The sequence below is a fragment of the Anolis sagrei genome, chromosome 1 (genome assembly GCF_037176765.1).
Source record: "Anolis sagrei isolate rAnoSag1 chromosome 1, rAnoSag1.mat, whole genome shotgun sequence".
In the NCBI taxonomy this organism is placed as follows: domain Eukaryota; kingdom Metazoa; phylum Chordata; class Lepidosauria; order Squamata; family Dactyloidae; genus Anolis; species Anolis sagrei.
In genome coordinates, this window is record NC_090021.1 from 219,233,820 (window position 1) to 219,259,284 (window position 25,465).

The 25,465-nt window shown below is 40.3% G+C and overlaps 1 protein-coding gene across 4 annotated transcripts in view; it reads left to right on the forward strand.

Annotated features, from left to right (window-relative positions):
* Positions 1–24,666, forward strand: part of HEG1 (heart development protein with EGF like domains 1) — a 71,044-nt gene extending 46,378 nt beyond the window's left edge. For 3 of the 4 annotated variants that reach the window (XM_060775031.2, XM_060775048.2, XM_060775069.2), the window contains 14 exons: positions 63–410; positions 2,141–2,470; positions 3,826–5,175; positions 6,567–6,683; positions 7,931–8,050; positions 8,832–8,926; positions 11,418–11,476; positions 12,606–12,766; positions 14,330–14,464; positions 17,846–17,888; positions 18,242–18,279; positions 18,756–18,843; positions 20,353–20,527; positions 23,650–24,666. In XM_060775031.2, coding sequence (XP_060631014.2) covers positions 63–410; positions 2,141–2,470; positions 3,826–5,175; positions 6,567–6,683; positions 7,931–8,050; positions 8,832–8,926; positions 11,418–11,476; positions 12,606–12,766; positions 14,330–14,464; positions 17,846–17,888; positions 18,242–18,279; positions 18,756–18,843; positions 20,353–20,527; positions 23,650–23,799 — 3,209 coding nt within the window. In that variant the 3' untranslated portion in view covers positions 23,800–24,666. Of the gene's footprint in view, positions 1–62; positions 411–2,140; positions 2,471–3,825; positions 5,176–6,566; positions 6,684–7,930; positions 8,051–8,831; positions 8,927–11,417; positions 11,477–12,605; positions 12,767–14,329; positions 14,465–17,845; positions 17,889–18,241; positions 18,280–18,755; positions 18,844–20,352; positions 20,598–23,649 lie in introns of all 4 variants that reach the window. The other variant, XM_060775040.2, reaches the window with a different exon arrangement.
* The last annotated feature ends 799 nt before the right edge of the window (positions 24,667–25,465 follow it).

A 25,465-nucleotide genomic window follows, 5' to 3' on the forward strand; every position in this document is an offset into this window, starting at 1 on the left:
GAAGTTATGGTTATGGAGCATTTATTTTCTCTCCCTCTTCTCCATATTCAATCTCATTTTAGGCACTAGAAACAATATTCTGACCGATCAAGGAACAGATGAAGAAAGAAGGCTTCCTAGTGTTTCTACAGCTAGTGGATACCTTTCTCCCACATCCACACATAGTGGAGAAAGGACCTTGAGATCTCTGCCAGATAACAGCACTTCTCCAGATGATGTAGATATAAGCATGTATGATACCGAAACTTTTAATTCTTCACATCCATTCTTGACATTAGCATCTGTGGCAGAGACTGAAAGATACAACGTCTCATTAAGTGAAGCGGAATCCACTGCAGCTTCTACAGAGAGCTCACTTGAACATTCCTCCTCAATTCCAATGTATTCATCTCCACCACAGGATTCTTCAAGTGAGTTTTCTTAGGACAGAGACAAAAGGATGAATTTGCTGTACAATGTTATTTGCATTGCGTAGGTGGAGCCCCCGGTGGCGCAATGGGTTAAACCCTTGTGCCAGCAGGACTGCTGACTGAAAGGTTGGCGATTCGAATCCGGGGAGCGATGTGAGTTTTCGTCTGTCAGCTCCAGCTTCTTATGAGGAGGCATGAGAGAAGCCTCCAACAGGATGGTAAAACATCTGCGTGTCCCCTGAGCAAAGTCCTTGCAGACAGCCAATGCTCTCACACCAGAAGCAGCTCAAGTTTCTCAAGTTGCTCCTGACTGAAAAAAAATTTGTGTAGGTCTGTGTTGTTGTGTGCGTTCACGTCATTTCCAACTTATGATAACCCAAAGACAAATCTATTATGATGCTTTCTTGACAGAATATGCTCAGAGGTGGTTTCCCTTTGCATTCCTCTGAGGCTGAGAAAATGTGGTTAGCACAAGGTGACCCAATGGGTTTCCATAGTTGAAATGTGATTCAAATTCTGGTCTCCAAAGTCATTATCCAAGACTCAAACTACTATGCCACACTGTGCTGGATCATGCAAACTAAATCTTTAGGTTTAGGTATATATTATATACATATAAGTATGTGTTCCCATTGGTTCATCATTATACACATTCTGTGTTGCTATTGGGGTGGGAGAGGATGAGGGCATTGCCCTCCACGAATTTTCCTTCAGTTCCCAAATTTCTGGATTTGTAATAATTTAAATATTTGAATATTAATATTAATTTGCATGTTAATATTAATTAAATAGGCAAAGTAATCAAGAAAATATGAACACAGCAAGTATACACTTTCTAGATGAGAAGAATCTTTAGTGCCCTCACTGACTGCAATGCTAAAAATTTGAGGACTGAAGGAAGTTTTCAGAATTCTTATATGGGAAGCAAAACCCTCATTCCCACCCCTTAATTGCACACCAGATTGACGCACACGCACACACACAACACACACACACACACACTCATTTTGAACACTCAGTAAAATATGTTATGGATAATGATATTTGCATAATACGAGATATGTGGGTTTGTGTTTTGTGTGTGTGTGTGTGTTTTTCCCCCAACCCAATTAGTTTTGTCCCAAGTGACATTTAGAATGCATGACAATCCAATGAACTGTGGCTATTTTGCGTATTCTGTTAACCAAACATGGGAAGGGGTTAGTTGCAATTACATGTCCTATAAGAATGGATGTACAGGCAATACCCTGAGTTACAAACATCTGACTTAAATACAATTTATACTTAAGAATGGTGGGTGAGATAACAGGAAATGAGATAAATCTACCCCTAAGAATAGAAATTCACTCCTGGAAGAGATATAAAGGGGAAAACAGTGTACCCACTGCAGTTTTATCATCAGCCCTTGTTTCCACAACCAATCAAGTTTTTCAAAATCCAATTATCACAGTGAAAGAAAGTGAGGTGAAATCTTCTGAACAGGGGCACAAGCAGCAAAACAATCTCCACAGGGGTGTTAACCCTCCCCTATGCTAACCAAAGCTTATATATGTATGTGTGTGTATGTGTGGATATATATACTTGTATATCTGGAGTTACATTCAGAAAATGTACCTGTTCCAACTTACATATAAATTCAACCTAAGAACAAACCCAACTTGGGGATCGCCTGCACAAATTCTGATTGTGTGAGCATAATTTACATTTTCATTTCTCAATTCCCATTTCAGCTATTGGAAGTGGTCAACCTTCAGTGAGTGAATCGGGCCTTTCACATTCTTATACTGAGAGCACCTACACTTCAGCATTGTTCATCAAAGGAGAAGAGGAAACTATGCAAACCAGCATGAACACTACAATTGCTCAAGTGACTGAAAGCCTCTCATATACTGAAAAGCCAAACAGCTCAGAACTGAACCCTTCCTCGCCAGATATTGGATCTATAAGAACTGACTTCTCATCAGCAGATTTTGGTACCTCTGGACCTTCAACTGAGACTTCTCAAAGTGTCCGCCCATCAAGGATACCAACGTCTTCTTCCTTCCAAAGTGAATCTTCAGGTTAGTTTTATGTTGTGCCTTTTTCTAGAATTCATTGTAAAGTAGCACAACAACCATATCTTTTCTACAATATAACCTGTTTTGTTGGGCTGCATATTTTTGGTGAAATTTAATCAAAACAAGCAAGTAAAAATGCTACTTTTGTACTCTTTCTTTATACTTTTGTTCTGTAGTTTGAAACTCGAGATATTCTCAGTAGAGCTTTCTAGAAATATCACCTCACTTATTAGACTCCCCAATTAATTGAATTATGACATTGAAATTAAAATGCGCCTATGAGTATTTGAGGAAGTGCATAACACAATTCTGCTGTTAAACATGCTAATCTAAGCAATGTCTTTTAAGAAGATGTTAGGGAGAAGGAAGGGAGAACTTTCTTGGATGTAAGTCAGAGCAGAAGGGCTTGGTTTGGGAAAGATGAAAAAGAACAGAAAAGGAGGACAAAATTGAATGAGGATGGGGTAGGCAGTTATTTGCTTGCTTGGCAGGAGACTACGGCCCTCAAGCAGCCAGAGCCCTTTCCAAATGCCAGGTCTGTTAGGCTTGAAAAGTACCAATAGGTTTGCCCTGCCATTGACCTATACAGGAGGACTGTGTTCAGATTGTTTCTGAGAGATGGGAGTGCATTTTGACTCGTCAGTAACTCTCGACAGTAACTTTGCCCTCTATCAATTAGATTCTGGATTTGTTTCCATAATATATTTAATATAAGCTGCAATGAATCTCTTTGCAATCTTGTTCACATAGGGTTATGAATCTGGATAATTAAATAAAAAGGGCATGCACCTACACATATTGGATCCTTGTACTGGATTCTGCTGGATTCCCATGTTATGCTCCATTGATTGTGTCAGAGTGAGCAATGAACAAATCTCCCAGGGCAGGAACTTTTCCATTCTGGGTATCACATCCCCTTAGTATCTGTTGGGTATATATTGGGATTTGGTTCTAGGACCCTGCATGGATCCAAAAATCCATGGATGCCCAGCTCCTCAAGTGGAGATGGGGCAAGGATTCCTTGTGGAGCTTGTGGGTGGGAGGTCTCCCCAAGGGAAAGAATACAAAGACAGTGTCCCGCAGCCATGCTACCTCTCAGACACGTGGCACCTCCACAGGCATGCTCACACAGTGGCCCCATATCTCAGGAAGGTAGGGATAAATGATCACACCCACTGCTTCCCTTCCCAGTGTTTTGTGAATGTCATGTGTACATTCACACGGCAGCTCTGCAAGAGGAAGCATAAGTCACATAAGTTGTTTGCGGTATTGCCAAAAAGTTGTTACTGTGTTTGATTTTTACATATCAATGCAAATTTCATATTATTAACCAATGATCACATTTACTTGTATTTCAGACACTGGAACAGGCTACCAGCCAATTAGTAGTACTGACACTGGCAAACAAACCTCTGTTTCTCATACTGACAGCACATACATCTCAACCACCTTCACCAGGGGTGGAGAAAGGACATTACTCTCTATTTCACACAACAGCACCTCATCAGCTGACTCATTAAACCGTTCCACTTTTTACACAGAAACTTCCAGCCCTTCAGAATCTCTTCAGTCCTCATTTCCTGTGAACCAGAGCAAAGGAAATAGCATATCCTCCGGTGACATGGATTTCCCTGAACCATCAACAGAGCCTTTGGCTGCACATGCCCCACAAACATCAGGGTACTCTTCTACAGTGAGTGAGCCACACACAAACCAGTTGTATTCAACACCTTCATTTGCTAGCATCATGTCATTTACCACTTCCTCACCAACATCATTAAAAGAGGATTCACATTCTCCTACTCAGCCACCAATACTGTTGGCTTCACCAGAGCCTTCTCTCTCATCATCTTCCTCTGCTTTCCCATTGCCATTTTCAGCAACCCCTGAAACACCTTTAATAACATTTTCACATAGGCTGTCATCAACTGTATTGACCCCATTGCCATCCCAACTGCCTTCAGTTGCTTCGTCACCTTCATTGCCACAATCTAGTGGAGGTCTTGAAACAAGTGTCCCTATGGCTACATCTGAAGAAACAACTGGAATAGACTCCCGTACATCTGGAAGTTTCCTCACTGAGTATCACAATCAAACTGGGACAGATTCTCCAAAGGATAGTAAAATATTACAGTCAACAGAACTTTCTCCTCTTCTGACCGAAACTACTGAACATTTTTTGCCAGTGACAGTCTCCCTAGAGGAAAGTGAGGGCAGCAAAGGACAAAACACTTCTATCCCTGGGACCAGTGTTGGAAAGACCCTTCCCATATTAACTACCTCTCCCACATATTTGCCAGGAAGTACCACAAGTTATGAAGCTGACAAAGCAACAGCTCCTCCCTTGCCAAGAGCAACTACGCAAAAGGTGGAGATAACCACAGGGAAGAAACTTATAACATATACAACATTAAGATTGCCTACTTTGGCATCAAGCACAGATGCTTTGACCACTGCAGAGCCTCACAAAGTCCTGCCATTTTCTACAACCAAGGTATCACACACCTCTGAAATGTCAACAGAAGGGACAGAAAAGACCAGTGTAACCACTACTAAAGAGCACACGATTGCCACTACTCAGCCGCCCATCCTGACTACTTCTAGCAAAACCACTGCAGAGACTTTTACTTTTTCTTCAGTTTCTACCAAAGCAACTACAGTTGCTCGGTCAAGAAGCCCAAAGACATTCCCAACTTCTCATGGAAAAGGTAACCCTTCTTTGAAAGTTGTGGAAAAACACCAGATTGAATTCAACTTGCTTTGGGAAATTGCACATTTGTGAGATTCTTTTAAGATGTATGAAAAATGACTGTGAATTTCATAGGAGGGTTTTATAAGTTGACTGAACTAATCCAGAAATGACTCATATCATATACAATACATGTAAAAAAAAACTAACTCCCAAGATATTTTTCTTAAAAACAAAGTATCATATATACTAATAGCAGATTCAGGTGCTGGGTTATTTAAGGCCACGCAGAAAAAAATGGACTATTGAGAAACAAGAGGCAGGTATCAGCATACTCAGAGGGGATCCACATTTGCAAAAATAGGGGAAAAGGCAAAAATGTCAGACACTAAGGGCACAGCCTCTGAAAAAAGCCCAATTGCAACTGAACATGCTTATTTATTTATCGTATCAGAAGCAAACCAAGGGTACAGTTGTAATGTATTTTTTTTTAAAAAACCCACAGACATACAAAGCTAAAAACTTGAACATGCGGAGTAGCCATAAAATACTAAATATCTGTTGGATGTAGGGCAGAAAACCAGAAGCTTTGGAGTTGGGCACAGGTTGGAAAACTTCTGTAACCATGTTGGCTGGGGGATTCTGGGAGGTTTATAGCAAAAATGTGACTTTTCCAATGTTTGTGTAGAGGAGATGAAATGGAGCACTGTAGAAAAGGACACGGTTGGCTAGCTTGACTCTGAACTTCAACATTTTATTGTAAGGCCCACTTCTATAATAGCATAGTTTTGTTTGCTGGCATAGCATTCTCAGTGCAGTTAGGAAGTGTTATCATTACTACCTTAGCTAAAATTGAAATTTGGCAGGAATAATCTCTAGGTGTGAAATAAGACAAATATCAACACTGTCCCACTGAGCTTGGCATACAACATGTCATTTAGGAAGTAGAAGCTGAATGGCAATTTGTCTTTATTACATAGGGAATCATAGAGTTGGAAGAAATTCCCATGGCCATCTAGCCTCTGCTTAAAAATCTCCAGAAAAGGAGACTCCAGACATATTCCCCTAAACAACTCTTACCATCAGGAAGTTCTCCCTTGTGTTTAAGTGGAATCTCTTAGGTAGAAAATGTCTTGCCAGTTGCTGACGACTCCATAGGCCCCTCATTTGCTGGACCCTTTAATTAACATGGATACTGAACCCAGCGGTATAAGCAAAAGTTCATATTACTGAGCATCAATCATCCTTATGATGCTTCTGAACAATGGGCTCGTGTCACTCATCTTAGGGTTCGCATGAGTTAGAAATGATTTGTATGTTTCTTATGAACCTATGTTTTGCCAAAGTAACCAAATTTGTGGGATGCAGAAAGTTTGATGTTTTTAATCCTTCAAATGTTTTGTTTCACAGCCAATGTGTGTACTGCTGGTACGTGTCTAAATAATGGAAAGTGTGTATTGGACAGTTTGACAGGCAAATTCCAATGCCAGTGTTTACCTGGTTGGCAAGGAGAAGACTGCAGTATAGGTAAGCTGTGTATAATGGCAGATATGCCATTCTCTTAAAGAGAAATTAATGACTTTATTGGCCATTAAGTCTAATCCCTGCTTAATGTAGTATCTCCAACTAAAGCATCTCCAGCAGGTAGCCTTTTTGTGTGAAGACATCCAGAGAAGGAGACCTCACCATCACTCTAGGCCAGAATTTTCCAAACACTGTGTCAAGACACACTAGTGTGTTGCCTGTAATCTACAGATGTGTTGCATGAAAAATGCCCGTCCCCCTCCCACCCAGATAGAATTATTGACAGGAAGACACAGTCAAAGCCCCATTGACAGCCATCCAGTCTCAGTTCAAAAGCCTCTAGAGAAGGAGACTTCACTGGATTTCCAGCCAGTCTATAATTCATTAGAGTTGGAAGAGACCTCCAAAGGGCATCTGGCCCAATCTCTATCAGCTAGGGATGCACAGCAGATGACCATCCAGATCCCATTTAAAAACAATCAGAGGTTTAATCACTACTGCAGTTTAGTGATTATGCTGTTCAAGTGTAGGCACTGTTACAACTGTTATAATTTACACAATTTGTTGATTGAGTTGCAGTAATTACCACTAAAATGGATACGCTTCTAATTAAGAGTAGAAAATATGTTGACAGTGATGTTTGTGATGGAGCAGCTATTGAGGAAACTATATAAGAACCAAGTGTAGCACCTAAGAAATGTAAAGGGAAATTTTCCAAGCTTTGTTTCTACAGTAAAGATTATATGAAACTTATATATTATATATATTATTTTATATATGTATCTTATATTTTACAATAATATATATTGTATGAAATACTTATAGGGGTTTAGTTTAACCTCTGGTTTCCTAGTAAAACAGAATGACCATATTGTGAAAAGATGCATATCTAAAAGGTGTGTCACCAACACGGAAAGTTTGGAAAGCTAGGCACTTGATTTGTAGTTTATCGGAAGCACTCGGGGAGCTCTCTGGGGCCCCTTCCACATAGCTGAATAAGATCACACATTTTCTGCTTTGAACTGGAATATATGGCAGTGTGGACTCAGATAACCCAGTTCAAAGTAGATATTGTGGGATTTTCTGCCTTGGATTATATGGCTGTGTGGAAGGGCTCTGGCTGAGTCTAGTAAATTCTAAACTGTCAATCCCAGGATACTGTCATGGCAGTTAAAGTGGAATCATAGTCTTATAGTTGTATAGTGTGGAAGGTCTCCTGCTACAGATTGTGTTTTATCTCTTTTTTTCAGATGTAGATGAGTGTCTGTCTAATCCGTGCCCAGCATCAGCCGCATGTGTTAACACACAAGGTTCGTTCAAATGCACTTGTCTCCTGGGTTACCAGATGGAAAAAGGAAAGTGCAATTTAGGTAAGAGAACCAAAAAGGACAAGAGCGAAAGCAAATAAGCTTCTTAGTAAGATATAAATCTACAGAGAGATTAAATCTTTTAATTTTAAAAGGATTGGTTGTGTTAGCCAGGAATACCTTTAGACATAATTTTCTTGATTTATGACTGTATTTTGATGGCTGTTGCTTTTTGTTAGCATGAAATTGATGTGGTTATGCACATCAAAAACTTCAAAGTTTTATCATGTAACTATCAGTATTCTTGATTATACAGTAGACTCCCTTTTATCTAGACACCTCATAGAACCTAGACTTAATTGTTTAATTGCCTTTTGGCGTGAAGTCCAAAACATTTGTGTGAAGCCACACAATGATTTCATGCCATGAAATACTCTGATAACTGATTGAATTGCCATGCTAAAACACAGAACTTGTAGTTGGGGAACTGTAATCCTAGCTGGAAGTTCAATCAGTTTCCGAAGTTCATTATACCAGCTCCTATGAGAGCAGCCAACTATATACAAACAAACACACATACACACAGATGTCTGTGTTGTTGAGATACAACACACCGTAGGTCTCAGTGATTCCAAATAATTTTCATGGGCAATCAACAGGAAGGAAGGAGAAAAGCCCCCCCCCCCCAAAAAAAACCCCTGCAGAAAATGGTATCATCTTTTGTCTCAAGTTTTAGACTATACTTCTTAATTTTTCTTCTACTCAAGATGGCTTTCTTCCCAGAGGAGAGGAGAAGGAGGAATCTAGCCGTATTATTAGATAACAAGCATCTTCTTGTCTTTAGTGAGAACATTTGTCGGTCAGTCTCCGTTGACGTTTAACACTACTGGAGGGAAGTATTCAGAGCTTCATCAAGTTGAAGAAGATATCATGAACATGGTGAGTGTCAAAGGATGACCTAGAATTTCATTGACGATAGTGACATGTGATCAGGGTGTAGCTGTGAGGCGGGGAAATGGAAGTATTGCATTACCACCCCATAAGAATACCCTCCCACAAATAAAAAAATACTTCTGTCTCCAAATTTCCTATTGGAGAGACCAAGGCCCATGGTATTCTTAGGTTTGTGTCTTTTTGGTATCTTTAAAGAAGTAAGGGTTTCTATAAATAACCAAGGACACTGTAAATACTAAGGGCAGTTCCATACAGCAGCAAAGTCTGCTTCAGGGTGGACTGTAGTCCATACACCAGCCCCAGTGACCCTGGTGGTGCAGCAGGTTAAACCGCTGAGCTGCTGAACTTGCTGACCAAAATGTCGGCAGTTCAAATCCGTGAAGCAGGGTGAGCTCCCACTGTTAGCCCCAGCTTCTGCCAACCTAGCAGTTCAACATCGGCTCTTCAGCTTAGAAATTGAGATGAGCGCCACCCCCCAGAATCGGACACGATTAGACTTAATGTCAGGGGAAACCTTTACCTTTACAACTGAAGTTTTACATTATTGCAATGGTGAATTCTTATTTGGAGGGAACCTTAGTTTCAAACCCCTCCCAATAGTCATAACATTGCATGTTGAGAGGCAGTTTGCATTAAACAAAAGATGTTTCTTTGACTGGGTGGTAGCTGTTGAGAAGAGGAACCCAACATCTTTACAGTAGAGCTTCAGAAGGCAGAGGCATAGTGGATGTTAACCAAGGACCACATAGATGTGCAGCTGTCAAATGGCCTCTCAGCTCAGTTTTCCCATCTGTAAACTGAGTACATCTGGACCTCTGGACTGTACAGCCTGCAAAATGCATCTTTTGTATCAGTGAGGAACAGACTAGGAAAGCAGTAAAGTAAAGACTCTTTGCATAGTTCAGTTTTCAGCTAATCTGGTATCCTATTTTTCTTACCTGAAATGGATGATGCCTTGGGCTTTCATCTGAACCATACCATAGGATCACACAGGAGGACCTAGAAAATGCATAGAGAGTTCTCTTCAGGCCTTCATGATTATATGGTCAACTTTCAGCAGAACTTCTGGCAAAAATTTGGTGCAGAAGCTGACCATAGAATCATGCTGGAATCCTCTTCTCTAGGTATTTTCTAGCACATTAAATAACCTTGAGTAATAAATGGGCCTAGTCTAGTATGTGCTGAATTCTCCTGCAAACGAGAATGGATGTTTTGGCACTTATGCTCATAACAAGCACTCTGATAATATATGCTGTGTTGAAAAATGACATTTGTTCCCCTTCAGAACGGTATGTCTCAGCAGAGTAACATCACACTTACATTTACATCAAGCACACATTGCCTTGGCGTGGAAAGCTGCTATACTTGGAAGAGGCTATAACCTAACTAAAATACCTTGGAAGAGGCTATAGCCTAACAAAAACACCTTGGCGCGTGTCATTTATATATAACACTGGAGAATTTGTACAGAATTGATCCTCTGTACAAATGAATACATAAATAAGCTGCAGCTCTCTTTTCATGATTAAAGATAGTAGGTGATGTGAAAAACCTAAAATTCTAGCTGCCATCCAATACAATCAATACTGAGCTGACTATGCAAATGCTCCTACCCGATATACAGCACCTTCCTTGAATCAAAATGAAAAAGTGCAAAATAAATAAAAATGGCATCCTTTTAATTTCCTACAGGACAAGATGGGTGACAGAATATGGGTAGGATTTAGATGTGTCCGTGATCCTGGAAAATCCCTCTCCAGCTGTTTTGCGATCATGTTTCTTCTTGGCATTTTTGTTGTTGATGTTGTTGGCTGGAGTCCTGTTGTGGATTTACTTATGTGTAAACATGGTGGTTACACAGTTAATCCCATCCTCATCTCCTCTTACTGGGTAGCAGGTACTAAAATTAGTGGGGGTCTATTCCCCTGTTGCCCAGGAAGCAGCTGACTGAGGCTCCTTCTGCACTGCCCTCTATCCCAGGATCTGGTCCTGGATTATCTGTTTTAAACTGGATTATGTGAGTCTCCACTGCCAGATAATCTGGGATAATCAGATAATTTGGGATCAGTTCCTGGGATACAGGGGCAGTGTGGAAGGGGCCTGACATTCCCATCCCAATCCCCTGAGTGATCTTCAATGCAATCTCTGTTGCAATTCCTCTTCATGCAAGAGATCACTTGCACAAGGGGGAAGCATATTTGGCAGTGGCATCCTGAGCAAAAGAAGAACAGAGCACCATCAATTGTAGCAGCTACTCTTCAGTAAGTGGAGACTGGAAGACTTTCATGGTTCTTACAAAACCCCTAAAACTACAATTTTCAGAAGCAGCGCAAGGGAGGGATTCTCAGCCATGTGCAGCTTCCTGACTAAACCTTCTGGTGTTGCTGGCCCTGAGTACACTTTGTGGTTGCAAAGCTCATATTCTTAAACAGAGATAAATTATGTATTCTTTCCTCCCTGCTTTTTTTCTTTTCAGTTGAATGCTTCCCTTTCAACACTTCCTGGCTATTACACCTCAAGTGTCAAGGCATCAAGGTAAGGAGCCCAAAGTAATGAAGGTGTTTGGGTGTTGATTTTAATTCTTTCCCCAGCCCTGCTTTGATGTGTTGCAGTTATTTTGATACATCCTGATCTGTGTTCCCGAGGATTTTCTTAACTTCTGTAGAAAGAGAGAGAATGGGGTTTATTCCTACTATAGATGTGTTTCTATACAGTTCATCAGATGGGGGCTTCATCAGTTGAAACCAGTGCAGAATTTGGAAATCTTACATTTTGGACCATGTTGTTGTTTATTGGTTCGTTCATTTCCGACTCTTAGGGTGACCTCATGGACCAGACCATACCAGAGTTCCCTGTCAGCCATCACCACTCCCAGCTCCTTCAGAGTCAAGCCAGTCACTTCAAGGATACCATCCATCCATCTTGCCCTTGGTCAGCCCCTCTTCCTTTTTCCTTCCATTTTCCCCAGCATCATTATTTTCTCCAAGCTTTCCTGTCTTCTCATACTGTGGCCAAAGTACTTCATCTTGGGCTCTAATATCCTTCCCTCCAGGGCATGATTTCCTGGAGTATGGACTGGTTGGATCTTCTTGCAGTCCAAGGCACTCTCAGAGTTTTGCTACAGCACCACAGTTCAAAAGCATAAATCTTCACTCAGTCTTCCTTATGGTCCAGCTGGCATGTCTATGGGGAATACCATTGTTTTAACTATGCAGATCTTTGTTTCCAGTGCAATATCTCTACTCTTAACTTTTAAACCATATGTCTCTCTAGAAATTTTAGCCAGGATTTCATTAATGCACCAAGGAAACAGAAATTTGCCACTATATTTACCCTGAAAAAGAAGGCTGATCCATTCCCTGATTGCACAGTGCAAAGGATTGGTTCCACAGCAATCGGTGGCCAAGGAGTAGAGCTCCACCTGAGCTCTTTCCAGGTGTGGTTCAGCCAAGAGAGGATAATCCTTTGACTTCCCAGAACTGCAACTCATTACTCTGTGTCTGATCAGTGGGTGAGGTGACAGAACTGTGCCTGGATGGCTTCTAGTGACAGTTTTGCACCACCAAGCCAAGACTAGAAAAAGTGCCCAATTACATTAGTGTCATTACAAATTGTATATTACAGAATGATGATGTAGAATTTAAACCTTTCGCTCTCTCTTCAGGCAGGCAAGTACCATCCAAGTATCCGTCCTGAGCACATTTTCCTTACTCTCTAATGTCACCCTTTATGACATCGTCACCATCATGAGAAGCCATATTCGAGCCTGCAAAGCTCCCGCAGAAACTTGCCAGTTTCTCTCCAGCCTTACACTACTTCACAGAGGTAAAATGACATGACTGAAGACTGTTGCTATTTCAAAGTATTTTAAAGAATTAAAAAAAATTCTTCCTTCAAAATTTCCTTTGAAAGGTTCCTTTTCACCCAAACAGGAGGAGATCTTGCAATGCTCTGTATCAGAAGGTACAGTAGAGTCTAGGAAATGTGAAAATGTGCATTTCAGTCCAAAACCAGGGGAGGGCCATCCTGCTTTATAGAATAAAATCTGTTGAAAGGCTTCACTTCTATTCTAACATGTATTTGAGGTTTACCGTTCTACAAAAACATTTCCGACAAGGAAATGTGGATTAGCAGTGTGATACCAATGTGCTTACATAGCCTTCCAATAATAATAAATATAGTAATGTGATAAATGTAATAATAATAATAATAATAATAGAGTAAAATAATGGAAATGTAATATAACAATAATAGAGAAAATAAATGTAATAATAATAGAGTAAAATAACAAATGTAATAATAATAGAATAAAATAATGTAAACATAGTAATAATAATGATAATATAATAAATAGAGTAAAATAATAAATGTAATAAAAATAATAATTAGAGAGTAAAGAAGAGGAGGAGGAGGAGGAGGAGGAGGAGGAGGAGGAAGAAGAAGAAGAAGAAGAAGAAGAAGAAGAAGAAGAAGAAGAAGAAGAAGAAGAAGAAGTTCGATTTTGAGAGTCCTCAAAATTGAACTGCAAAGGCTCTGGCATAAACCAGTACAGGTGGTCCCAGTGGTCATTGGCACACTGGGTGCCGTGCCAAAAGATCTTAGCCAGCATTTGGAAACAATAAACAAAATCATGATCTGTCAGCTACAAAAGGCTACCTTACTTGGATCTGCGCGCATCATCTGAAAATACATCACACAGTTCTAGACGCTTGGGAAGTGTTCAACTGGTGATTTTATGATACAAAATCCAGCATATAGATCTGGTTTGCTGTGACATACTGTGTTTTTGTGTCAGTAAAATAATAATAATAAGAGAGTAAAATAATAAATAACCTTGACTCGAGTATAAGCTGAGGAGGGCTCTTTCAGCCTTTAAAAATGGCTGGAAAACTTGGCTTATACTTGAGTATATATGGTACTCCTAGATGAGAGCTTTTCGGAGCATATGGGTAAAGGTAATATGGTCCATTCGAATTGAAATAATCCATAGTACTATTTTTAGCTCAATTGACATTGTGTGAAACAAAGCAAAGAACTCTAGTTTTATTATTCCACTTAAAAATTATTATGTGGAATTCTGGGGTTTGTAGGTTAGTGAGGTCCAAGAGCTCTAGAAACTACTCATCCCAGGATTCTATATTAGGTTGCCATGACTATTAAAGTGGAATAATAGTGCTATAACAGTGTAGTGTGGTAGTGCCACAATTGTGCTTGCTTTCTGAAAATTAGGAGCCCTAAGATAACTTCTTAGATGGGAACACTGGAATTAGGTTATTGATTCTAGCAGTTACTGTCTAATCCTATTTGGGTATTTGTAGGGAAAGAATCAGTCAAGGTGTGCTTTTCTCCAGCAAATTTCTGACATTTCCAATATTCTTCTTGCAATAGCTGGTGGCCTGTGTAAACACAAAGATCCGGAATGTGACAAAGAAACTTCTGTTTGTGTGGACTTGGATGGCATTGCTGCCTGCCGATGCAGGCCTGGGTACTTCAAATACAACAAGCTGGATCACTCATGCCGAGGTATTGTGCCTTACACAGCTGGATTGCCGCGGCCGGTCTTTAATCTTTTGGTTCCAGTTCAAAAGATTTTCTCGAGATCAATGTGATTTGTTGTATTTCTATGCACGCTAAAGAGCTCAGCTCTCTAAGTATTAAGAGCTTATTAGGTTTCCTCCTCTCTGTGCTGGTTTTTCTACAGTAGAAATTGGAGGTATTGTCTCCTGGCTACTCCCTGTGCAGCAATAATATTATCTTTTTACACAGCATGCTGTGTAAGCCAGAGAGAACCAGTGAAAAAAGGAAAAAAGGGGGCTGGCCAGGGAGAGGCCTGATATGCCTGTGGTGCAAGTTCAGTTTTTAGAGATGACATAGTGCAGTTATTTCTGTCTCCGTTTTGTCTGATCTCCAAGGGAAGTAAAAAGATCGTTGCTTTTTATCCACAGGCTCTTTGGGTGAATCCTTCATATTGTTCCAAATGAGCTGACACAAAAGGACGCATTATTTGAGACCCCAAAGTGGAGAGACACATCAGCCTATGCCACTCAATTAATTCTGTTGAAAGACTCTTAGGCCCCTTCCACACAGCTGAATAAAACCCCGCATTTTCTGCTTTGAACTGGAATATATGGCAGTGTGGATTCAGATAACCCAGTTCAAAGCAGATATTGTGGGACTTTCTGCCTTGATATATCTGGATTGTATGGTTGTGTGAAAGGGCCCTTAGATTAATTTCAGTTCAGCTCAAAACAGAATGTTGTCTTCTTAACAGATACAGAGATGGCCTGCTGACATGCACCCTAGATCCTCTCTAGACCTCAGCAGTTCATGTCAGGAGTGACTTGAGAAACTGCAAGTCACTTCCAGTGTGAGAGAAACGCCATCTGCAAGGACACTGCCCAGGGGATATCTGGATGTTTTGATGTTTCACCATCCTTGTGGGAGGCTTCTCTCATGTCCCCTCATGGGGAGCTGGAGGTAACAGAGGGAGCTCAACCCGCTCTCCCCAAATTTGAACCGCTGACCTATTGGTCAGCAGTTCTGCCAGCACAAGGGTTTAACCTATTGCACCACTGTGACATATAACAGTTGTGTTTTCCACATACTCTGCTACATGATCCTTTCAGCTGTGGAAATGCCAGATACCCAACCTGGAACCTTCTGCAGCAAAACCAGTTGCTTCCCCACTAGTTTCATCAGCTGCAACTACATAAAGTTCACAGTATTGTTGCCCATAACTAATACCTAATGGAAGAGCTTGAGAAGAGAACCTCAATAGGGAGCTATGAGCCTGCTGGGGCACTTTGCTGTGCCTTAGAACCATTCAGTTCTTCTAGTCCTCAAAGGTGCTGGGGTTCTCTTTCTCATTGTTGGTACTTCTTCCAAGCAGTATTTTAAACACATGCTGGGCCCTTCCAGGTAGACCCTATATCCCAGGACCTGATCCCAGTTTTCTGCTTTAAACTGGATTATTTGAGTCCAAACTGCCAGATAATCAGGGATAAACAGAAAACCTGGGATCAGATCCTAGAATATAGAGCCTGTCTGGAAGGGCCCGTAGTCTGTGGAAAATGGGGAATCTGGTGAGGGGAATGCTTAACTCTTCATTTGACAATTTTCTATTCAAAATCAGCCCAACTCCTTTTTCCCTATAGAGAAAAATTATCTGTATCTTTTCACTTGGGAAGCAGAAAGAATAGTTAATTAAGAGGGTGTTACTGAAGAGAAGCATGGTAGGAAGCCAAAGAGTCAAGAAGTTGCCATCACACTGTTCCTTTGCTCAGCTCAGGCCTCCACAGGTGATTTCTGATAAAAGTGTGATTTGGAAGAAGAAATATGCACCACTGGCTCCTAATATCAGGAATTGGAATGGAGTCACAGTGACCTCGAGTGGTTAGTTGGTTCCAGTGCAGCTAGTTCCTTGTCTTAGTATTGAATGTGATTTTATTGTGTGTATTCTCATAATCTTCCCACTATTATTTTTACAGTTGTGCTCACTTGTTTGTTTATAGTTTACAGTGATATATGTCTTTGTTTCATCCCACTTGGATTAGTACAATGCATTCTATGCGAGGCTATTTTTGAAGGGTGTTCAGAGGCTTCAACTGGTCCAAATCATTGCAGCTAAACTGCTAACTGGGACTGGGTACAGGAAGCAAACAACTCTCTAATTGGGATGATGTAGGTTTTTCGGGCTATATGACCATGTTCTAGAAGCATCTGAGGATACTTGCCATAGATGCAGGTGAAACATCAGGAGAGAATGCTTCTAGAACATGGCCATATAGCCTGAAAAACCTACAACAACCCAGTGATTCCAAACATGAAAGCCTCTTCGACAATACAACTCTCTTATGGCAAAAGCTCCACTATATACTAGATTGTTTCTGGACACAATTCAAAGTACTGGCTATGATCTGTAAAGCTCTATATGGTTCAAGAACAGGTTATTTAAAGGCCCATAAATAGCTTAGACATGATTGTTAAGATCTTCATGGAAGATGCTTCTCTCTATCCCACCACGTTTAAAGATATGATTGATAGGAATGTGGAAGAAGACTTTCTCTGTGGCTGCTCATAAACTTTGAAACTCCCTCACTGGGATGACTACCTTTTTTGCGAATGGCTTAAGACCTTCCTTTTTCAGAAAGCCTTTGGAAACTAGCTTTTAACAAATACAAAAAAGGGGACTGTTTATAGTGCTACATATTTTTTTATTTTTGTTTTAAAGTTTTAAAAACCCCTGCATGTTGTTATTTAATACTGTTTAAATTTTAATGTTGTATGTTTTAGCTATTGTAATTTTCTGCTTTTTGCAGAATTAATTAATAATAGCCTGCATCTTGAATTGAGCCTGGAAACTTGTTGGAAGCCAGTGGAGCTGTTTTAGTAGGGAGATAGTATGTTCCCTATAGCTAGACCTAGTTAGTAATCTGGCAGCCAACCTTTGTACTAAATGCAGTTTCTGAACCATCTTCAAAGTAAGCCCCACGTAGAGTGCATTACAGTAATCCATGCTGGATGTAACTAAGACATGGACCATTGTGGCCAAGTCAAGGTTTTTGAGGTACGGTCGCAGTTGACACACAAGTTTTAACTGATGGGTGGATTGATTAATTTGTATCCCACCTGATAACAGAGAATCTCAAAGTGTTGTACATCAGTTTAACCAATTTAAATAATATATATCACTATGTTTTGTCAGGAGCGTGAAACATATTGGCTGAGTGCTTTAAAATGGTGCAATTGTTTCTCCTGAATGACAAGCCAGTCTTCAGAAGCAATCTCTCTCACAAATTCACTGTATAGAAAGGGCGTAGTAGGGAGAGATCAGATATCCACATAGGATATAGTAAAAACCATTATATTTTCTTTTTCTTATGGATATATTTTCTTTCTCTTTAGCTTGTGAAGATGGGTATAAACTTGAAAATGACACCTGTGTAAGGTACAGTAGTCTACAGTACTGTTTCTTCTCTCTCCCCCCCCCCCCCCATGCATTTAGATCATTTTGGATTTTGATACTAGTATAATTCCTGAGTCCCAAATTAGCCAGCTGTCATATTTGCATCATCACATGAAGGGAGGGAGAGAAGGGTTCCTAGTGTGGCCAGCAGTGCACTAAGTTGTGTGCTAACCAATTCTATAGTGTCCCAAACCAGATGTTATAATAGTTAGTTTTGGGTGATAAGATCCGACAGCATACCTGACTGGGAACCACTTGCTTCTTGTCTACTCTTAGGCTTTGGTTCAATTAATGCTTCAGGGTTGTAAATATATAACAACTCTCTTCTTTTACAGTTGTCCTTTTGGTTTAGGGGGATTCAACTGTGCGAATCGTAAGTATTCTATCCAACATCCCAGCTCTGCTTTCTTGAATGTAATAATGGCTGTGTTGCTGTATTGGGAGAATCAGCATAAAGATCCACTCTGGAGGAACTACAAAACAACTCTCCTGCTCCTTGGGCAGTCTTCCCCTTCTTTCTGAAGCCCCTACCCTTCATGGCCATGTAGTGCCATGATAATCTTCTGGATTATCTTCATGGGAATCCTTCATACAATAAGATAATCTAATATTATTTTCCAACTAGGTTTTTTTAAAAAATTCCCCAAAGAGGTTCAAGTGCATCAGCATTCATTTGTTCATCTTGAGCTTAAACATTCGATGCCATCACAGCAGCTTAGATAATATTGTAAGGATTCATGGACTTTTATAGGCAACTAGAGGATGGCAGCTAATATTTGCCTTATAGATTACACCTGCAAGATAAACAACCTGTAACTGAGACTCTTCTGTTTTTGTTGTTTGTTTTAGCATACCAGTTAATCACCATTGTGATTGCAGCTGCTGGCGGGGGACTTCTTCTGGTCATGGGGATCGCTCTCATAGTCACCTGCTGCCAGTATGTATTATAGGCCAAATGCCTAATTTATTTTAATATTTTCCAATTATCTTACATAGATACCCCTGGTGGGAAATAAAATAGGATGTAAGTTTGGGGTGGTGGAATTGTCTGCTTATTATACTTTTGTTGAATTATTTGCAATAGTCTGAGCATTTAACCTAAGAGACACTCTAATATATATGTGAACCTCTCTCTCTTTTAAAAAAATATATTATGTGAGTGTTTTTGTTGCAAAAATAAGAACTAACACTTATTAGCACCTCCAGAGGAACATTTGCAGTAAGAAATAATTATTACAAATGCTGAAAAAACGAAATAAATCCTGGAAATATAGTATGGCCCTGCACTTTCGCAAGGGTGGGATGGGGGGGTGGGGCAGGATCCACATGAGAGAAGGAAAATAGCAAAAAAAAACAACCAATTTTTCTGACTTGAGGGAATATCTTTCTAAGAATCTCTAGATCCTCCTAAATATCCCTGCAATCAACTTTTGGTGGAAATAGCATATTAATCAACTCCAGGAATAATCACATCCAAAAAAAGTTAAAATGTGGAAGGCCAACTGTACTATATTTTGTTTTTCAGAAGAGAGAGTTTCTTTCTTCTGAAAAACCCTATTGGGTTGCTATGAGTTTTCCAAGCTGTGTGGCCATGTCCCAGAAGCATTCTCTCCTAATGAGAGAATCCTCATCAGGTATCCTCAAAGGTTGAGAAGTCTGTTGGAAACTAGTCAAGTGGGATTAACATATATGTTAAATGTCCAGGGTGGGAGAAAGAACTCTTGTCTGATTGAGGCAAGTGTGAATGACCACCTTGTTTGGCATTGAATGGCATTGCCACTTCAAAGCTTGGCTGGTTGCTGTATGAAGGATCCTTTGTTGGTAGCTGTTAGCTGCCCCTGATTGTTTCTTGTCTGGAATTCCCCTGTTTTTTTAGTGTTGCTCTTTATTTACTGCCCTGATTGAATGGCTGCAAGGTCACTCAATTCTAATCAAGATGGCCAATTGCAGCAGTCACACTTGCCTCAATCAGACAAGAGTTCTTTCACCCACCCTGGACAGTCCACAGATATATTAAAACCCACTTGCCTAGTTTCCAACAGACCTCACAAGGTCTGAGGATGCCTGCCATAGATGAGGGTAAAATGTCAGGAGAGAATGCTTCTGGAACATCACCATACAGCCTGGAAAACTCACAGCAACCTAGTGATTCTGACCACGAAAGCCTTCAACAACACCATTTTTCTATTTTCTTGCCATTACTCCAAGAAACATGGGGCTCTCCCCAATACTGGATACTGAAAACATTTCTGATAAATGGGCTAAACTAGTAAAGGATGATTGACTCAGGATCATCTGCCAAGGGTGACTGGGGATTTGAACCCAGATTTCCCCAGTCTTAATTCAGTGCTCTAACCATTAAAGTATTGTAATTTTGTAATTTTTTTAATCACTGTCCTGAGTCCTTCTGATGTGGTTTATATCTATAAATGTCTTCTTGTTCCAGGAAGAATAAAAATGACATAAGTAAACTCATCTTTAAAAGTGGAGACTTCCAAATGTCACCTTATGCTGAATATCCGAAAAACCCAAGAGTTCAGGAATGGGGACGAGAAACCATTGAAATGCAGGAGAATGGGAGCACTAAAAACCTACTGCAGATGACAGATGTTTACTATATGGTAACTACTTCTGAGTTGCTTTGAGATACACTTTCAGTCAACATCTCTTTCATGAAAGGTTCACATGCAGGTACTGCCAATCCACTCTAGTTCCCATGCTTCAACAATATAACTTGCTTTGCTTTATATTTTTTAAAAAGAGAGAAGCCACTTTGCTAGGGATTGGGCCTAAAAGTAGCCTAGAAATACTGAAATAAATAGATAGGTTGCCGCAGTCAGGGATCGGAATGGACTGAGTCATTTATACATCTCTACTGGTTCAATATCCCTTATCTGAAATGCTTGGAACCAGAAGGTTTAAATATTTGGATTTTTCTAATACCTAATATACATAATGAGATATCTTGAAGATGGAACCCTAAGCATGAAGGGTTAACCTTTGAAGACTTTTCGGAAGCTCCAAGTAGTCCAACGGGCAGCAGCCAGATTACTCATCGGAGTGGTATACAGGGAGCACAGAACCCTTCTGTTACGCCAGCTTCACTGGCTGCCAATCTGCAACTGAGCACAATTCAAAGTGCTGGCTTTAGCCTATAAAGCCCTAAATGGTTCTGGCCCAGCTTACCCATCCAAACACTTTGTTGTTGTTTATTAGTTTAGTTAGGAGCCCCCAGTGACGCAGTGGGTTAAACCTTTGTGCTGGCAGGACTGAAGACTTGACAGGTCACAGGTTCAAATCTGGGGAGAGTCAGATGAGCTCTATCAGCTCCAGCTCCTCACATGGGGACATGAGAGAAGCCTGCCACTAGGATGATAAAACATCAAAACATCCGGGTGTTCCCTGGGTAACGTCCTTGCAGACAGCCAATTCTCTCACACCAGAAGCGACTTGCAGTTTCTCAGGTTGCTCCTGACATGACCAAAAAAAAAAAAAAAATTCAGTTGCTTCTGACTCTTTGTGACCTCATGGACCAGCCCACGCCAGAGCTCCCTGTCAGCCGTGGCCACCCCCAGTTTGTGGCCACCCCCAGTTCCTTCAAAGTCAAGCCAGTCTCTTCAAGGATACCACCCATCCACCTTGCCCTTGGTCGGCCCCTCTTCCTTTTTCCTTCCATTTTCCCCAGCATCATTGTCTTCTCCAAGCTTTCCTGTCTTCTCACTATGAACCTGTTAGAGTGTTTAAGATCTCCACCCCCCTTGCAAGTGCAGTTGGTAGGGACAAGAGACAGGGCCTTCTCAGTGGTAGCCCCTTGGTTATGGAACTTGCTTCCCAGTGAGATCAGTCTGGCCCTCTCCCTCCTGATTTTTAGAAAAAAGGTGAAAGCCTGGTTATGCAATCAGGCGTTTGGGTAGTGCGATATGGATCCAGCAGTACTAGGTACTATGTTTTAAAGTTTTATGATTTTTTATGTGTTTTACTTGATTTATTTTTTACATATTGTATTGTTTGTATATTGTTGAATTGTGGCATTGAATTGTGCCAAATTATGTAAGCCGCTTGGAGTTCCCTTTGGGGGTGAGAAAAGTGGATTATTAATATAGTAAATAAAATAAATAAATATGTTTTCATTTCATGTACTTGTACACATAGGGTGAAGGTAATTTTATACAATATTTTAAATAATTTTATGAATGAAACAGAAGTTTTGAACAATCAGAAAACAAAGGTATCATTCAGCTACCCATGTGGACAATTTTGGAGTTTTTCAGATTTCTTAATAAGGGATACTCAACCAGCAGGACATGATAATCACCACTCCCCCATATCCACTCCTGCTTGTCTTGCATCAGCAAAATGATATCTTTGGCCAACCTTACAATCTCTGTTCTGCAAAAGTAAAGTGCGTTGTTCTCCTCTCTAGCCAAATAGCTATATATGATAGTGATGGTATAATGTGTCATTATCACATATGTCTAGTTCATTTGTAACATAAATTTATATGGGACAAAATTATCTAACCATCCATAAGCATTGCCCCCTTCCAGGGGAGGGACAGGGATCCAACAACTGAAATACATTTCCCATTTACAAAAGTAGCTTTTGTGAAGCAAGAAGTCAGGAGGCTCTTTTCCCCATTTTTTCTTTCAACCTTCATCCACAGCTCCCGATAACAACACGTTAATTAAAGAGTGTCTATTAATTCACCAGGACTATTTGGAAAGTGCAAGGAGTAGCTTTTTACAAAAATCAAACACCTGCCTGCCCTTCTGTCTATGGGAGCATCCAGTTAAAGGACCTCTGCTCTGTGCCGGTTTGGGTCCAACCAATAAGGTTCTTCACTGAAAATTTTTCCCAGTTTGGAACCCACTTCTTTGTACCATAGGCAATCCCGAATTTACGAACACAATAGGTTCTGTAAGTTTGTTTTCAAGTTGAATTTCTATGTAAGTCAGAACAGGTACATTTCTTAAATGTAATTCCAAATGTGTGTGTGTATGCACACACACGCACATACACAAACACACACACATACTTGTTTTGGATCACATAGGGAAGGTGGTGTTTGTTTTGCTGTCTGTGCACTTGTTCAGAAGATTTCATCTCACTTTCTGTTCCTGTGATAATTGGATTTTGACAAATTTGGATTGGTGGGAAAGCTTCAGTGGAAACACCTTTTCCCCATGACAACTCTTTCAAGAGCGGATTTTCCTTCCTAGGGGTAGATTCCTCTCACTTCCTGTTGTCTCACCTTACTTGGTTTTTTAAATAATAATAATAATAATTGTTGTTGTTGTTGTTGTTGTTGTTGTTGTTATTATTATTATTATAGTGGATATGCCTATGTACCACAAAGGCATTAGATCCTGTGTGATTGTACAAACAAAGCAAAATCTGCTCTGATTAATATTTTAATGGGAAACAGCCAAGGAATATTTGGTACTGTGGGCTGTATTTCAGAAGGAGGAACTGGTAAAATAACCTCTGAGTACATTTGCCTAAGTAAACCTGGTGAAACTCATGGTGTTGACATAAGTTGACAGGTAACTTGAACACACATGAATTCTGGCATAACTAAAGTGTCATGTGAACTGATGATGAATAGAAATGACTGTACTTACTTCTTTGACTTGATTTCCATATTTTCATTTCATAACAATATTATCTTTTTTATAACTTTTTTAAACACATAAGGAACAAGTGATGGTTACTAAATCTTTTTTTGTATGTCCCATCCTTCTAGCCCACCAATCTAAGGAATCCTGAGCTAGAAAGAAATGGCGTCTATCCACCCTACACAGGTCTTCCAGGGTCCCGACACTCATGCATCTATCCTGGGCAATACAACCCTTCCTTCATTTGTGATGACAGCAGAAGAAGAGACTATTTCTAATGACATTTCAGGAAGTCAACTGGCAACGTGGGCATTAACATGCCACTTGTTTTCTGTGCACACTGTCACCAGCTGAAATGTCACAGTTGCATACAGAAAGGGGACTTTGTACTTTGAGGTAATACAGAGCAGAGGTTCCTGAAAGAAGCCATTTCTAGCTGCTGTTGAACAGCAGACAACAAGGGAATGGTGAACCACAAGCCAGTTGGGTTACAGATCTATTGAAGATGTGAACAAGAAACGTAGTGTGTGCATTCTAAGTGTTTTCCTCACCACTAACTGTGTCACATAATGTGAATTGGATAATTAGGTCACTAAAGGAAAACTAACAAACATTGTGGATGACACTATAAAACTGATGCCACTAGGGTGTGTTGTGTTTACAGATAATATGCAGTGTTGTGTTTTTATTGCCCATCTTTTATGCAAAGCTGCCTCAAATGAATTTCGTAGGAAGAACCCTTTCCTTAACCCCAGATATCTATTAATAGACACTAGGGAGTTACTCACCCAATAGAAGTCATGTGCCCTGGAATGTGGCCAAGAGTTGGGCCATCTTTGTGGAATCTCAAGGTCCTCTTTTATCATAAGTGTCCTATTCCTTCTTCATGACTTGTCTTGTCCCTCAGTTATGTTCTAAGGGTGTACCAATATCGCTTACCTCTGTTTTCCTTCACATGTTCTCGTCCAGGCATTTCCATATCTAGGTTGTTGTAGGTTTTTCGGGCTATATGGCCATGTTCTAGAAGCATTCTCTCCTGACGTTTTGTCTGCATCTATGGCAGGCATTCTCAGAGGTTGTGAGGCAGGCATCCTCAGAGGTTGTGAAGACCTCACAACCTCTGAGGATGCCTGCCATAGATGCAGGCGAAACATCAGGAGAGAATGCTTCTAGAACATGGCCATATAGCCTGAAAAACCTACAACAACCCAGTGATTCTAGCCATGAAAGCTTTTGACAATACATTTCCATATCTGTTAAAAACAGTAATCATTGCCCCCTGGCCATACCTTCTACAGACTATTACATTTGCCTTTGTCCTGATCCCACAAACATTTTCAAGCTATAACCCCAGGATGAAGGTTCACTGGCTCCCCAGATTTTTTGAAGAGATATTCAGAAAGATGTGACCAATGATACTTTGCAAATATGATTTGGGATGCTTCTACGAGGAGCTTTAATGAAGCAGTCACCTTGCCTCATGCAGAGACTTTTACAGGGCACTCAGATGAGCATGTCCTGAATGTGTAGTTCTCCAGTGCTTTCCCACTCTTCCTTCCATCTTTTTTCAGGCAACAAAAGCACCTAATTCTCATATAAGAGGATTAGCTAGCTTAACATCAATTAAATTCAATTATATCTTGTGATGTTTATGGGGAGTTGGATTCAACTTAGTTTCCTTTTTTTTGTTGTTTATTTGTTTAGTCACTTCCAACTCTTCATGACCTCATGGACCAACCTGTCAATTAAAGTTCCCTATTGGTAGTCTCCTTTAAACATACTGTAAAATTACATTGCAAAAATCTGTCACATTTTAATGCCAAACTATACCAAGTCTCTCTATGAATAGAAGTGGACAGGGCAAAAGCAGTCTGTTCTGTCTTGTTCGCAAATGATGAAAAATGAAAAATCTCTGAAATTATATGGGAGCCATTTGACAGCAGG